The sequence below is a fragment of the Ruditapes philippinarum genome, unplaced genomic scaffold (genome assembly GCF_026571515.1).
Source record: "Ruditapes philippinarum isolate M1 unplaced genomic scaffold, ASM2657151v2 ctg318_1_1_1_1, whole genome shotgun sequence".
Lineage (NCBI taxonomy): Eukaryota > Metazoa > Mollusca > Bivalvia > Venerida > Veneridae > Ruditapes > Ruditapes philippinarum.
Genome location: NW_026861802.1, coordinates 292,093 through 307,697, shown reverse-complemented (window position 1 = coordinate 307,697; position 15,605 = coordinate 292,093). Strand labels below are relative to the sequence as shown.

The 15,605-nt window shown below is 32.6% G+C and overlaps 1 protein-coding gene across 1 annotated transcript; it reads left to right on the top strand.

Moving 5' to 3' along the window:
- The first annotated feature begins 12,370 nt into the window (after positions 1-12,370).
- On the top strand, positions 12,371-15,605 carry LOC132716859 (uncharacterized). Its single transcript, XM_060700189.1, has 2 exons — positions 12,371-12,949; positions 14,400-15,605. The coding sequence occupies exons 1-2, from the start codon at positions 12,589-12,591 to the stop codon at positions 14,600-14,602; spliced, it is 564 nt and encodes a 187-aa protein (XP_060556172.1). The 5' UTR covers positions 12,371-12,588; the 3' UTR covers positions 14,603-15,605.

Sequence of the window (15,605 nt, the reverse complement as noted above, 5' to 3'; positions counted from 1 at the left end):
CATCTAATGTTTTGCATCACAGAAAGAGGCAATATTCAGTAATAGTATTTTTATCAATAAAAGAGAGGAGCATATATGCAGTGGAACATGCATGGCTTGGATAAAATATCGTCATCTCTGAAGTTCACAGTACTGTTATACTTACATTTTAACCACTATAAGATATTCATGAGATTGTAATTCAATGTTATTTAATTCAATGTTATTTATAAAAACATTGGATGTTTTATATAGGACGGTGAATACTCTATTATCTTAAGTAATGATAAAGGAACGAAGAGATATTTTGCTTCACTGTATTTTTTTAAAGTAATTCTTTGAAATGCGAGTGCCCGTCTGTTCGAACAAAATGCAGTGCAGAAAATTGTCTCAAATCAATGACAAATTGATATGATTGTCGTACAAATTAATGAAGATATAAAGTACCTGCTGAGAAACTGTTGTCATTGTAAATTTTAATATATGCAGAATTCTTTGTCAATGTCTTATGCAACCTAAAGTGACGTGAGAGAAAGAGAGTTTCGCGCTTCAACATTACGCATAATAACGGTCGGCTGGTCTTGAATATTGATATGGTATACTAAAGTAAATATCGCATCCCACTGCAGGTGATAGAAGAAAATGTTTACCCTTGACAAGTTGATGTCACCCGCAATTGACGCCTCGGATAAACATTTCGTTCTATCACCCCCAATTGGATGTGATATTGATATAACTTGAAAAATATCTTCTTTTACACTTTCTTTGTTGAGCAAAGATAGAACGTTTTTATTAAGATGTTAAGGACCTGGTGTATTATATACAATACTGCACGACAAACATTCTTCAGAGTATCAAGAAAATAAATCGAGTAGATTTAATTAAAAGCAGAATCTGTAAGTATCTTGGTTGTAAAGTGGAATTAATTTGCTAAAATAATTATCTAATGAAAAATCTCAAACTCAATTACTTAGGTAATTTGTTAATAATTGATATATCCATATATATTTCTAGTGAGTCATATAGAGCAGTATGGTAAATGAATTTAAATGTGTAATGAAGCTCTTGGGCAAAGAAATAGTGACATATTTATAAAGTCCGATTAACGTTATACTTTAGTGATTTAATCAGTCAAAAATAAATTGTGTTGATATCTTAAACTAAGTGTAATCAGGGTCCTAGTAATATGTACATAACAAACTTTTATGCAGCTTTCTTTAATCAAGGAAATCCAAAGGAATCCCAATTCAAAGAAGTTCTTTTTTCATCAAAATATGTTAAAGTAACCGATATGAGCTAAGGCAACTCGACTCAGTTATTTAGCTTGAGTATGTGGGAGAAATATTGAAGAAATCTAACTCACATTTGGAATAATTTAATCAGATCAAAATTTATGAGAGTTTTGCCACCGAAAATCGATCAACATCCTTGGTGGTGCGGTAGGTTTTTCAATGCACCATGTAATTTTACCATCAAATGTAGTGCAGTATCACAGAGCGTTACTAATTACCGTTCATAGAACCCATTTATAATGGCTTTAACATACTACACGTATATTGAATTGTTGCGACAGGAGAGAAAAAGCAGGTACGTTCCTGTGAAGGGAAGTGCGAAATACATCGTTAAAGAGTTTATAGGGTGGAACAATATATATATTTATCAACGCTTAAGCATTTTATGACTTGTACACATGACGGGCTAACATATTTATGATGAATGTTTAAAGACTTGTAATTATTGAGGTGGCTCACCATAAACAACAAATTACACCGAGGGTTTTATTTGAAAATTATTATGTTTATTGTTCTTTCGTGTTATTGTCCAATAAATTAGGTAGAGCTTAATTATGTGTTTCACACAGCGTGTGTAAGTTTTAAAATGTAGTATTATCAAATAGTCCAAAATATGTTAGACATCTTTTAAAATGTTACTGTAAGAACAAGAAGATTGTTCGGTGAACGTCAGTTAAAATATGACCATATCATTGCTTATAGCTGTTAAATTCGTTTCACAATTAACGCAACAACTTTATCATTTTGGTGATTGGCCTGTCCGTGCTCTGTCTTGTGCCCTGTCCTGTTTTTGTTTGGGGTCCGCCAGGGCTCCTTGCCGCTGTTTCTTGTTGCTGGGTTGTGTGGGGGTTGCGTTCGTTGAGCGCCACCTTTCCTTGTTGATCTTGTTTATCAATTTCCATAACAAATACCATTCTAAAGTGTAACGAATTATTGCTTTGCATATCAAAGCAAACACCAAATTATAAAAATTAAGAGGATTTTAATTTGTTTGGTCAAATAACATGTTTAAAACAGTGTTTTCCAGTTACTGTTAAGCAAAGAAACGAGGAGGCAATCGTTGTTTATATAAATATTCCTGACTTTTATCACAGAAAACTTAGTAATTTAATTGGCTACGATCAAATCACTGTGGATTGGACAGAATGAATTTAATTGAGTGAAATCTGAAACTCGCCATTATTGAACTCGTGCAATCATAAACCTGTACATTTCATGTGTCAAATCGTATAAGAAAAAAAAATAAACTGACTTGTTTTATTTTCGATTTTTGCACATTTACGCAAACGCAATCAGAGAAGATAATTTGAAGTACTGTATCATAAGCTGTTTAAAAAGCCCGGTATATAACAATGATCGTTTCCTACAGATTCAATTATTTCAAACATGTTGCAAAAAAGTTTCAAGGCAATTCAATTCATTTTGCATAATTTTATTTATTGCATTATGTAACGACTTGACGTGACTGGAAATTCTGTGAATGCTGCTATATATCACTGGAAATCAAAATGAATTGTTTAATTTAACATGATATACTTGCAACGTCTGTTCTGATTTGAAATAGGAAGTCGTTCAATATCTTAAAACGTACACAACTAAAGAATGACATGCGTAGCCAAATCATGATTAAGTGTTTATTTAATAAACATTTACATATTATACATTTAAATATTTACCAAAATATAGACGCTAGGTTAAAGTAGTATGTGAATACTTTTTTAAAGATGATTATGCCATATTGCATATACATGTATATGAAACTTTTTTATTTTTACCAAAAAGCCAACCAAAATGTTCCTTATTCGATTCCAAGAACTTAAGGTTCGACAAAAGTAGATATCTTTTCTTATTGAACCATTGTGTCAATCTTTTGTACTTGTCAGATATTGAAAATTATATTTATACAATTATTTTACAATTATTAGGGATAAATAGTGTCTAATTTGAATTGCTGTATAATTTCAAATTTTATTAAACGAGTTCAAGAAATTGTAACAAGCGAGCCTCTGGCGGGTTTTATTACATTTTATTGGACGAGTTTGATTAAAACTTGTATTATATCATTTTCCCGCATGACTTAATGCATTAATGAACATAACTTTGTTAATGTTTTACGCTCGCTTAAATACGGCAGTTTTTAAATGTATAGGCAAAATGACGTTACGTCGATATAGTACATGCTCCGTGACAGTTGCTCCGTGACAGTTATCACAAGTGACAAGTTAACATAAGAACACCATCCCTCGTGTAACGGTTCCTCTCCGTGGATATAAGATAAGTTTTATAAAATACCGATAGTTCCGTTTACATTATCAGTCGTTTTAACTCAGAAATCATAATTTTTTTACTAAGATCTGTAACTACGAGTTTTGTCCCTGTTAGTGCCTTTTCTTGATAATATTACAAATATTTACAGAAGAGAAGTAACTGTGAAAGTCATCTCCAATATTATGTCACAAGTTTTTCCCCTTACAATAATAACGTACCTTCAAAGCCCATCTCACACAGAACAAACGGCTTATACGGTTGGCCACCCGTGTAAACCGTACATACAACCGAACTTACCGTGAGTTTAACCGAGTTACACTTGGGCCATTCGAATGTATCCGTGCAAGCCGTGTATGATTTTTAAAACTTTTAAAAAACTGGTACGGATGTAATATCCGTGTATGATTGTATAAACGACCGTACAGGACCGTAACAGACCGTATGAGACCGTATATACAACCGTATTTGAAGTCCAATCCACGAGTGAGCCCAACCGTGCCAAGATCGTATATAAATCGTATGGAATCGTTCGAGACCGTCCCCAAGTCCTACATCCAACGCCCGATCAACATCCGAATGTCACACGATCACGGTACGATTCACTCGAGTGCACACACGGTTTCATACGATCGCCATACGACCAATAAGGTTCAAGTACGAATCATACATGGCAGACACGGTATAGTACGGGTATGCACGATCTCACACGGCCTCGTACGGTCTTACACGGCCTCTACATCAACATGAACTGTACAACGAACACCACAACTACCTGCTGCCACCCTCCATTGCTGGATCTAGCCAGAGTACTTGCTGCAGCAAACTAGAATGTATCCAAAGAAAAAGGTTCCCACGCACAGAAGGAATGCAAGAAGGGCCACCCAGGCCCGCCGACCACTCCAACCTTCTGACCCTGCCGAGCCTGATGAGCAGGGGGACCCACCAATGTCTGTCAGTATTATCATGATTTCTAATTCTCCTATCCTGTCATCTGTTGCATCTGACATTGATTTATATATTAACCAATATTCACATATATGTGTTATTCGTTGAAAGTTCGAAAATTTATTTGCCAAGCCATCAGAATGGATGCCAACTAATCCCAAGGCATGGTTGGAGCTATATAAATACTCGTACCAGTCAATCCGTGTACAATCGAGTATACCGTATGAGAACCGTGTGCCCGGCCGTGTATTGTGTGAGAAGGGCTTAAAATAGAGTTTAGAAAAGGAGCGTTTTTAAACTTTCTTTTGCAGTAGAGTTTTGTATAATATCTTTGTTGACATTGTTTTAGTCGTTGATTTTGCTAAAACATTTAAAGTGTGTTGATGATATTAAAACTAGTGTAGATAGTGTTTGTCACAACAACATGGTTGAAGGGAATGATCACTGTAACAAATTTATGAAAAAATATGGGGTCAAACCTCAGTCTTAGCCCAAAATTGTTTCTTTATGACAAGACAGTGTAAATATAATTAATCCCCGCAAGGTGAAATTCTAACAATGGTCATGGTTACATTAGAAAAATAAATAAAACACATAAATAACGTGGAAATATTTACAAAAAGGTACTGCCTAATGACCATTACCAAAGTACTCGATGCCTTAAAGTAATGCTGAGCAACAAGAAAATCATCTACAAGTGCCCGACGAAGCAGGAAAGACGACGAATATTAAGACAATTCAAATCCAAAAGGTTTTAAGAACTGTCCATCATAGTTCCCCCTCCCACTTAGTCCGTCAAATGTAATCAAAAGAGGAAAGCGTAGCGTCCAACAGTAAATGGGCTGAAACAATTGGATCATAACCTCTTTTAATAAACCGTCTGATAATTTTAGTGAAGACAGCGGATGTTTCAAAATTCAAAATTGCATCAATTCATGTTAAATGTTGAACTTTGCTTAAACCGAGCCTGCAACATTTTCAATTTTGCCGTGTTGGGCTTTCTTTAGGAATTCTTATTTTCTCTATTTCATAACCTCTGATCCCCTTTCAAAATTCTATTTAATTTGGTTTCGTCCTTTGTGTTCTGTTTTGGGGCACACGCATTCTTTTACTTGTAGACCATACGCCGCTTTTCATGGAATGACACTTCTGTGTCACATTGACGGTTCCATAAAAACCGCCGTATGAACACATCTGCGGATGTTTCTCAATTCAAAATTTCACCATTTTCGTGTTTAAATGTTGAATTCTGCTTACGCCATTGCTAGGGGCGTGGACGGTAACTTGCACTTTCCAGCACCGTCCATGAACAGACTCAATCGAACCGAGCCTGCAACATTTTCAATTTTGCATTGTTGTGCTTTCTTAAGGGATTCTGTTTTTCTCCGATTTGTTAATACCTAGTCGTAAAAGAGTTTTTAAATTACAATTAAATTTTAAAACTAAATATGAATTACGGTGGTAAACTTAGTAAAATGTATACGCAATTTATGTTAGCGATTACTTTATTTAAGAAGTTTGTTAGTAATAAATAAATTACGTTCATTAAAATCATCAACACGACTGCACGCCCTTGCAAATCATATTAATTGAGAAACATACACCCCATATGATGTACGATGAGGTACATCTCCATTTAAATTTGGAAAGTAAACAATATTAAAATCAAAATCATCTCTTCTATCATAGATTTAAATCTTCTTCTACTTTTGGTAAAATGTGAATTTCTTTAAATAATTTTGTATTCCCTAATTCAGTTAGTCATTCTATGTATAGCAACTTAGCTTTACATGTAAGTTCTTGTTATTTTATTTGTCATAATTAGTACATTAATTTACATGTGGGGATCGAGCTCCTGATGATTTTTGTCTGACAGTGTAATCATTGGACCACTGCGTTAACATTGAAAAGGCAGGGCCATTAAGCCATAAATCGATATATATGAACATTTAAATGAAAACACACACCTTACTGAAAATTCTTGCCTCTTTTTCGCATAATATTTCTGCCAAAAGTATCCCAATAATAACAATACTCTTGTACTGAGCATTTATCGCTCACATTTGTGTAGTTGATATTGCCTCGTTTGATTTGATATAATAAAAGCTTATTTTATACTTCACTGCATTGAAGATTTAAATAAACTCTCATTATGTGCAATGTAATAGAAAGAGCATCGAAACACGAGGCTATCTGATTTGTACGAGGGAGCGTAGCCCCCGAGTATAAATCAGATTGCCGAGTGTTTTGATGATCTTTCTCTTTTGTATCATAGTCAAACATAAAAACACGTTCCCTGTTGTCACAATATGAAACCGCACAAAAAAGTAACCAATCAACGAGCATCTGAATATGACATTTCCATCGCTATCCCTTTCTCTGTTGTCACAATATGTAAAATAGATAAAAATAAGAATCCCTAAAGAAAGTCCAACACAACAGAATTGAAAATGTTGCAGGCTCGGTTTGATTGAGCCTGTTCATGGACGGTACTGTAAAGTGCAAACTACCGTCCACGCCCCCTAGCACCGGCTTAAGCAGATAAACCCCGGACAAAATGAACCAATCAATGGGCATGCTCTGGAGTGCGGATAAATAATTCCTGCACTCCAGTTAACGCACTGTGCATTGTATATGTATACGATTTAACCCTGTCACATTTTCAACAGAAAGGTCCATAAACTATGATACAACGTTTTAATATTTCATGATTGGCTGGGAGTCAGGTTTAGTTGATAAATTTTACTCACTTGTTTTGAATGTTAGATATCAATGAAATCGAAATGATACTGATTTGAAGACAAATCGTTTATTCTGTGCGTACTCAGCCGCCCATAAATGTTATCTCCTTAAATGAATATGTCACAAGTATTCATATATATCTTCCGATCAGCAAGATATTTATAAGATCAAAATAATAGGGATAAGGTCCCTTTAATGGGTGGACCGATAGATTTTTTTCCAATCGTTATAAGAGTTTGGCTAATGAACAATTGCAATGTAAATTGGAAAAGTCATCTATATATATGTTGTATCATAGTTTGGGGACCTTTCTGTTGAAAATGTGCCAGAGTTAAATCGTATACATATACATGCACAGTGTGTTAACTGGACTGCAGGTATTAGTTACCCGCACTCCAGAGTATGCCCACTGATTGGCTCATTTTTGCTGGGGTTTATACATTGTGACGGCAGAGAATAGGAAAGCGACAGAAATATCATATTCAGATGTTCGTTCATTGGTTCCTTTTTGCCGGGGTTTCATATTGTGACAACAGGGAACGTGTTTTTATGTTTGACTATGATACAAAAGAGAAAGATCATCAAAACACTCGGCAATCTGATTTATACTCGTGGGCTACGCCCCCTCTTACAAATCAGATAGCCTCGTGTTTCGATGCACTTTCTATTACTTTTATAATATTGCGACCACAAAATTCTTAGAAAATTATACCGGCATGGGCCTCGATATATTTGGTGAAAAAAATGCCATGTAAAAGAAAGAACACGATAAAATTTGCATGTGCTTGACACTTCATGCTTTTTTAAGTTATTTATGGCGTATGTGTACTGTAATAATTATAGTTTTCCTGCCACGCGATCGCGTTATTTTCAATTTCCAGTGACATGTTTACAGGCATACAATTGCCATCTTCAATTTTCAATGACAATTTTATTAGAAGACAAAATATACATGTATATGGAGGTCTAGACAATGCTATAAGACGTGGAAGATTATCATCTAAGAAATTTGTCTCTTGTATTTTAATGATTGTAATGTTGATGTTTGATTCGCTGTAAACAACTACTGTTTTTACAAAGAATTCTTATAGTTTTAATTATAAGACAAATGTGATTTGTGACGATTTGCATACGTAGGTATCGTTATTGCACAATTTAACATCTTTATTTAATGCAAAAATTAAAACAAACAATACAGGTAATATGTATTCATATACAAGGTCGTAAAACACAATTTCCAAAATTTGCAAGCCGATTATTAATCAGATATTTATATATTTATATAATATATTAAGAATTTTTGTGCTAAACATTGTTTCTTTTTTTACTAGCAAAATATAGAACTAAAAAGTGACCGGAAACTGCTGTTAAACTTGTCGTCAGACATCTCGACAAATTAACGATATTATTTTGTCTTACTTACTGAAGAAATTTTTTCGACCGTTAATAAAACATTTCTCCAACTCCTAAATCTAAAATCTATTGTCACTCCACCCAATATACTAAAATATGAAATGAATATATTGCTATATGCTCGTGACGATGGTCAATATACTTTTATTGGTAGTGCATAGATGTTTTTGTGGCAGTGTTTGAAGATATTTAAGAAGAATTTTTTTCACAGAGGAATAGGGTGTAAAGCTTTCATAACAATGTCCATAATGTGATATTATATAATTTATCTTTCAAGAAATAAAAAGGCAACTCATAGTGTTCGCTGTATTTTTTATATAAATAGTTCTGTACAAAGTACATTATAGTAAAAATTTCTTAATTCAACACAGATTTGAAGGCCTTAGATATTATAGTAATTCATATCGTTTTTGTGATTTATGGTACGATGAATAATTTACACCACTTTTAAATCTAAACTCGTTTATTGGTAATTCCCTTAAGTATAAAAGATGCGATTACAGGAATTAATTTGCAACAAAGTGTATTATGCAATTATAAGGACATTAGTCTTCTTTACAAATGTGTTAACTTTTTATTAAAGCAATCGGTTGCTTGTAAGTAATGCTTGTGTAGGCCGACTGTGCCAATAAATCACATTGTTTAGCAATATATAGCCTTATATTGTGTTTAATAGAAAACAGAAATGTTAACTTATGTACGATAGATTTAAATAATGATCTTACTGATAATGTCCGTAATGTCAGAAATTTAAAATTTAAATTATGCTAAACATACGAGTATACAATGTTTAATCACTCTTACAGTTTCGGATGCAATAATTTATCAAAACATTTATTTGTTTCTAAATATAGATCAGTTGTCTTACTAATGATACATAGTCTTTGTATTGAATTTGTCTGTTTAGAACCACTGCAAATGTACGTTTACGTCTTATTAACATATGGCAGTATTAAACACACAATTCCTTCAAAGAATGTAATGAGACACATCACGTCCAAATATGTTCCCGCGTAATGTTAAAATGAATTAATAACTTAGTCCAGTTAAAGAAAAAATGACATTTCAGATGTATTCAACATACAAAAATATAGTATACCTAATTATGAATAGATTCAATCTAATTTCACATTTCACACAAATATAGTTAAAGAATGGCCTGCTCTCTGACCGTTTCTAACAATCTAACCTTCATACAAGCATCGTTTCATTAAACGTATAAATAAATTCATCTCAACTCAATATACATATAGCACAAAGTTGATACTCTAAATGAACCACCACATGTACATTCATGTTATATATTATAGCCGCTGTATTGAGGTGCGACAGTTATTCACATATGATGATGGAAATATAGCTGCAGATACAATGTTGTTTTGTCATTATGTTCATGTTTATATAAAACCCTGTATTTTGTTCAATTTTTTATTTGTATAACCCATTGATTTACGGTCTATTTTCAGAAGAAATGTTTTAACCAGTACAGGATGGGTGTGATAAATATTGGGTTTCATCTGTACAATATCAAGGAAAACGTCATTTGAGAAGAGTTTATGATGACCAACGTCTTTAAAAATGGAAAGGAGTGAATCTTTATTTTCATTGTTAATTGGATACGTACTCGTGTAACAAAGAAAGAAGAAACAGAAGATACAGAATGTAAGTTTATTTTATCTCCAATTTTACCAAATACTGTTGAAACGCATAGGAACAGTTGAAAAATAATAAATACAAGATATCATTATGCCTAGAAGTCTAAAGTAAAAGCGTGATGAGATTGATCAGTGACATTTATAGAGGTCGTTTGCTCTTTTGGTTGTGTGTGTTTGGCATCACTCGTGTATGTGACATGCTCTTTTTATATTTACCGGTTGGTGGCATCTTTACCGCCATACCTGAAGTCAAACATATGGAAATCTAATTCTAATATTTCTCAATTTTGACGAAATCGTTGAATATACTATTTGTTTCTGCATGGCCTTAAACGAAAGGACAACATGCTCATAGTCGCTGCGATTTACTTGCCATAATTAGTCGGTATGTTGATAAAGAAATACAACATATTTATATAATCAGACTTAAAGATGTCCGTTTATTTCTTTATCTCACTAATTATCAACTGCTTCTGCTGTCATGTGACTATAAAACATCTTATTTGAAATTATTTCCAGAGGCAATCAGGTTCATGAGCTATTTATGTTTCTGTATGGACATCTTGATTTTTTTTCGTTTTCTATACTTTCCATGCAATGTTTTACTATCCTTGTTAATAATATGATATTATGATAACAAATGAAATAAAAAAAGGCTTAATGATGTTTGATATGTTTTATTTTTGTCATTGTATTTAGATGCGAATGGGCTCGTTTTAGTTTATATTATTTCGCACATTACATGTCCCTCTCCTTTCGCCGTCCTTATGTTCACTCCAGGTTTTGGTTTGGTGCCTTCTGGGTGCCCTACTTGGGTATGTCGGGAGCTGCGTCCTGTGAACGTTGCCTTGGGCTTGTTGATGTTTATTCTTATTTTTTATTACATGTCAGGAATAATAGCGAGATCAGTTAAAATAATATTTTGCAGAATAGTGCTTGGAACATTCAATAATTTTTAATTGCACTTTCTTTCACATGTTTAAGATTTATTGAAATCAAATATGAATAAACCTTATTAATTATTTCATACTATAGTTTGTAAGTTATTCAAAATACAACAAAGGAATAAAACTTAAACACCGGATGATTTAGATCATAGTCAATTTGGTTTGTGAAATTTGGTTTCTGTCTGTCAGGCAAATATCATACATTTAAGCATATTGAATTCAACATTTCATAAATATTTAGAAAAAATGTATAAATCTTCGAACACGATCACAAAAAAATCATAATAAATCTCTATTTCAAACAAACTTTCAAGATTGGTTTTTGATGTTACAAATTATCTCGAATCATTTTATTTTCCAATCCCTTACAGACAAATCTGTTCCATGGCACATGCTTTTTTATATTATAATGGCGTATCAATTGTTTTCCCACATACCAGTGACGTTAGTACGATCAAATCGCTCCAAGGGGAATTCAAAAGACCACTATCGACTTTATTCCCCAGAAAAAAGTTACTTTTTGTGATGATAAATTATGTCGCCGCCGACATTATATGAGAGACCTGACATATTACATGAAAGCAATATATTTTATATGCTTGAAGATTCCCGAGGTACCAGTGTGACGACTTTGTTTATTCCGAGCAATTGAAAATATGGGATTTCTCCAGAATATGACGTTATTCAATTAACAGACAGTTCAGTTTCAGGAATGACTCCAGACATTAATGCTATTGCCTCACATTTCATTTTCATCATTTCGTATGTTGAGACATATTTCTTAAGATAAAGCAAGACCAATAAATGTTCTCTTTTCTAAGATTTAATCATAATGGTATTACTAATGGATCCGTTTCTTAAAACGAAAATGGAAAAACTGACAAATGATGGATTCATATTGTAGGATTAAACAATTTGAAAACGCGTGTCCAATTGTCATAACGTATTTCTTTCAATCTAATACAACACATACAATGATGGATGTAACAAAAACTGAAGACGCCATTTAGACAATAACGGATTAATCTTTCCTGAGTAGACACTGTTTTTCATATGAACAGTTGGTAATTAGATCCTATTTTGACTGCCTCATGAATTTTTCACGGAGGAAAACATTGTTATTAGAGTTCCTCAGAAACAGACGTCAGTTACCTAGCAAGAACAAGCCTAAGAGTATCAATCAGCGTAAAATATATAGGTTATTTGAGCATTCATAGTTAAGTAATCAAATGGAGTGATTCTTTTACTAATATATTTTATAATTAAGTATTGTTTATCGCGTGAATAAAAGGTGAAAATATTAAGAAAGACAAATTGATATGTACTGGAATATTCTGTTGGAATACAATGAGTTTTCCATCTCTTATTTTAGCAACAGCTTCCGGAGAGAGGTCTGCAGTCAAGGAAGATGCTAAACGGGAAAATGAACAGTTATGTGCTGAAATAGACAGCTTAGGGCGTGAAATTAAAAAGCTCAAACAAATTGTTGACCATTTGTCACGAGACTATGAAGATTCTAAAGGATATGATCCACTAAGACGGTATGAAAAATTAAAAGGAATGATTAAAAGGACAATAATGCATTTAAGACTAAATCCAGACGAACCAAATACGGTTCAAAACATTGGTGTTGGAGGATTAGTTCAAGGATGCAAGGACTTCAGCCATCAAGCCGAAAGTGCCAGGCGAAGAGAAGACAAATATGCCAGTAAGTTTACCTTACTATATTCTTGTCCTTACAAAATTGTGATATATAAAGATATGATTCTTAAACTAATTAATGTTTAATCACAAATTTATCAATATCTGAGAAGACTCTTAAGGTAATATGTGACACCACATACTGCGTATGAATTTGTAGGGAGTTTAAATATATTCATAGGCCTCAATAACATTTGATTTATGATCTTAACATTTGCAATTTTGTATGTTCTGTTGGATATTTCTTTGTCTGCAAACAATGAAATCTAAAGTCCTTGTAAATAACATTTTTATATTTTTATTCACTATCAAACGTCATTTCCGAGAGGCAAACTCGTCCGCATATGTCACAACTCATATTGAAATTGAAACTGTCCTCACTACGCATATGATTTAGATTTCATAGACTACTTCTCACACTATACATGCTATACATGTATATATAAATACTAAAGAACGACTGTACTATATCGATGGAAAACATGCGTATATTTCTACAACCAAACGTAGTTATTACCACAGCTGCTCTATTATATACTCTAGATCAATGCTTTTAATTCGCAATTGATAAATTCATTCCCCACCCCTTTAATAACATATTTGGATATTTGCTAACCAATATCATCGGTATTGTTGTTTTAAATCACTTTCCGTTTTATGGAATAATGGTCATATATAAACCTGTAAATTAAATCATAGAATGTGTTGCAGTTAATATAACAAACTATTTATTACTAGTATTTGAATTTTTCTGAATAATAATGTTGTACTGAATACAAGTCTTTACACATTTAATTGTTCACGAGATTTAGCAAGTTTTAGAGAACGAAAACGTATAACAATAAACTTAAGGCAATAAGGAATTCCAAAATTTGGTTCAGACTGCAGACATTCTAACGTCCATTACAAAATGTATCATTGCCATTGCTTATTGGTAGCTTATGCAGTATGTGAAGCTCAATAAATTATAAAGTCTCGATTAATACATTGCTATGAGGTTTCTGTAATAAGCTCAGTGTCTTATCACTTGTAAGTCATTACTAGACCTGACGTTTCCTTATCTAGAGACCAGATAATGCTATGTTTATACCAGAAAGTCAAAAAAAGATAGCATTCAGATTTATCAGATGTGGTGATCAATACGTGTAGTAAAAGAAAAAAATAACTATACAGAAAGGATGTTTCGTTTGTTCACATTTTCCGAGATATATTGAACAGATCAATTCTTTGAATAAAATGAAAATTGAAAAAAAAAATGCACAGTATGTTAGCAAGAATGGTAAAGTCATAAATTGTAGTTAGCATGTACTAAAAAGTTAATATTCATACAATTGACATCTTCTTTGTAAAACTCAGTTGAAATTACTTTTTCAATGAGCTACTATTTTATAATGTAGTGGCTTGTAATATTTCTACAATATACGATATATGTTTATGCCGTTTACATTCGCTTTCAGAGATGTCAAGACAAGAGTTACAAGACGAAAATGTCCACCTTTCAGATCAAGTTCGAGAACTACGTCGTAAATGTTCTATTATACGTGACATTATTGGTACACTTCACAAACACTATGAAATGTCAAAAAGAGCTCCTGTTATGCAGCGATATAACATGCTTAAAGTTATGATAAAGAAGGTTGTAAATGACGAATTGATATAGATGAACCAACTTTTATGACGTATATCTTGAGAATGTCGGTGTCGTTATGAAATTCATCCTAAGATTACAATCAAACAAACATGCCGAGATGTTCATGTGTATATTGCTGCATATTACGTGGCGATAAGATCAGAACAAACGTACGTCTTATCTTACGATCCTTTAAAATACATAAATTCTATTGCAAATTATTTGTAAGCTTACACTGACATTAAGACAATGACATGCAATATTTGACAGATATTTCACTTATCAGTATTGCAAACATTTTGGCAAAACAACAATGTATAAAGGGACGAAATATATGCAAGGGAAGAGAGAAGTACTTGTTTAATTCAAGTAAATAATAATCTTTATAAAGGAAATAATAACATGTGACATATAAACACACACTATTTACTAATTTGTTTATAAGAGAGATACATGTTAAATAATATGTCATCTAAATAAGTTCAGGGGATCTGAAAGTAAAAGATATATTAGCGGAATCGTTTCTACTCCTTGTGTTATAGAAACCAGCCTGGATAATATGTTCTTAATCTTTTTAATTCCCGGATTTAATGACCCAATGAACGTTTCTTTTGAATGATGTGTAGCTATATTCATCATGTTAACGTAATTAATCGTGGTTTGTCAAATAATCATTAAATTATGGGTCTCAATTATGTCGCAAAAAGTTTTTGACAATTTTATATAATGTAAATATGTTTATGTAGAAATGATTTATATTTATTTATGATTTTTTTATTAAACTAACTTAATATATCTATTATTTACTGGAAAGAGTAATTAAATAGAAAAATAACCTTCTAGCAAATTATCAAAACAAGTATTACTTGTTGGTTAGAAGTCTTGATATAATAGTTATTTTGTTACGAGCATGAATTCCAATTTCAACAAACCTTGTTTTTATATAACTGTATGAGTGTGCTGCTAAATAATAAAAGATAAAAATAACCATATTGTGAATATAATTGACTTTAATTTTGAAGTAGTTTTGTAA

Excerpts from the sequence above, each read along its gene's own strand:
- LOC132716859 (XM_060700189.1), top strand. The coding sequence starts at position 12,589 with ATGAGTTTTCCATCTCTTATTTTAGCAACAGCTTCCGGAGAGAGGTCT. Across the intron at positions 12,950-14,399 it reads AAGAGAAGACAAATATGCCA|AGATGTCAAGACAAGAGTTA; the intron begins GTAAGTTTACCT and ends ATTCGCTTTCAG.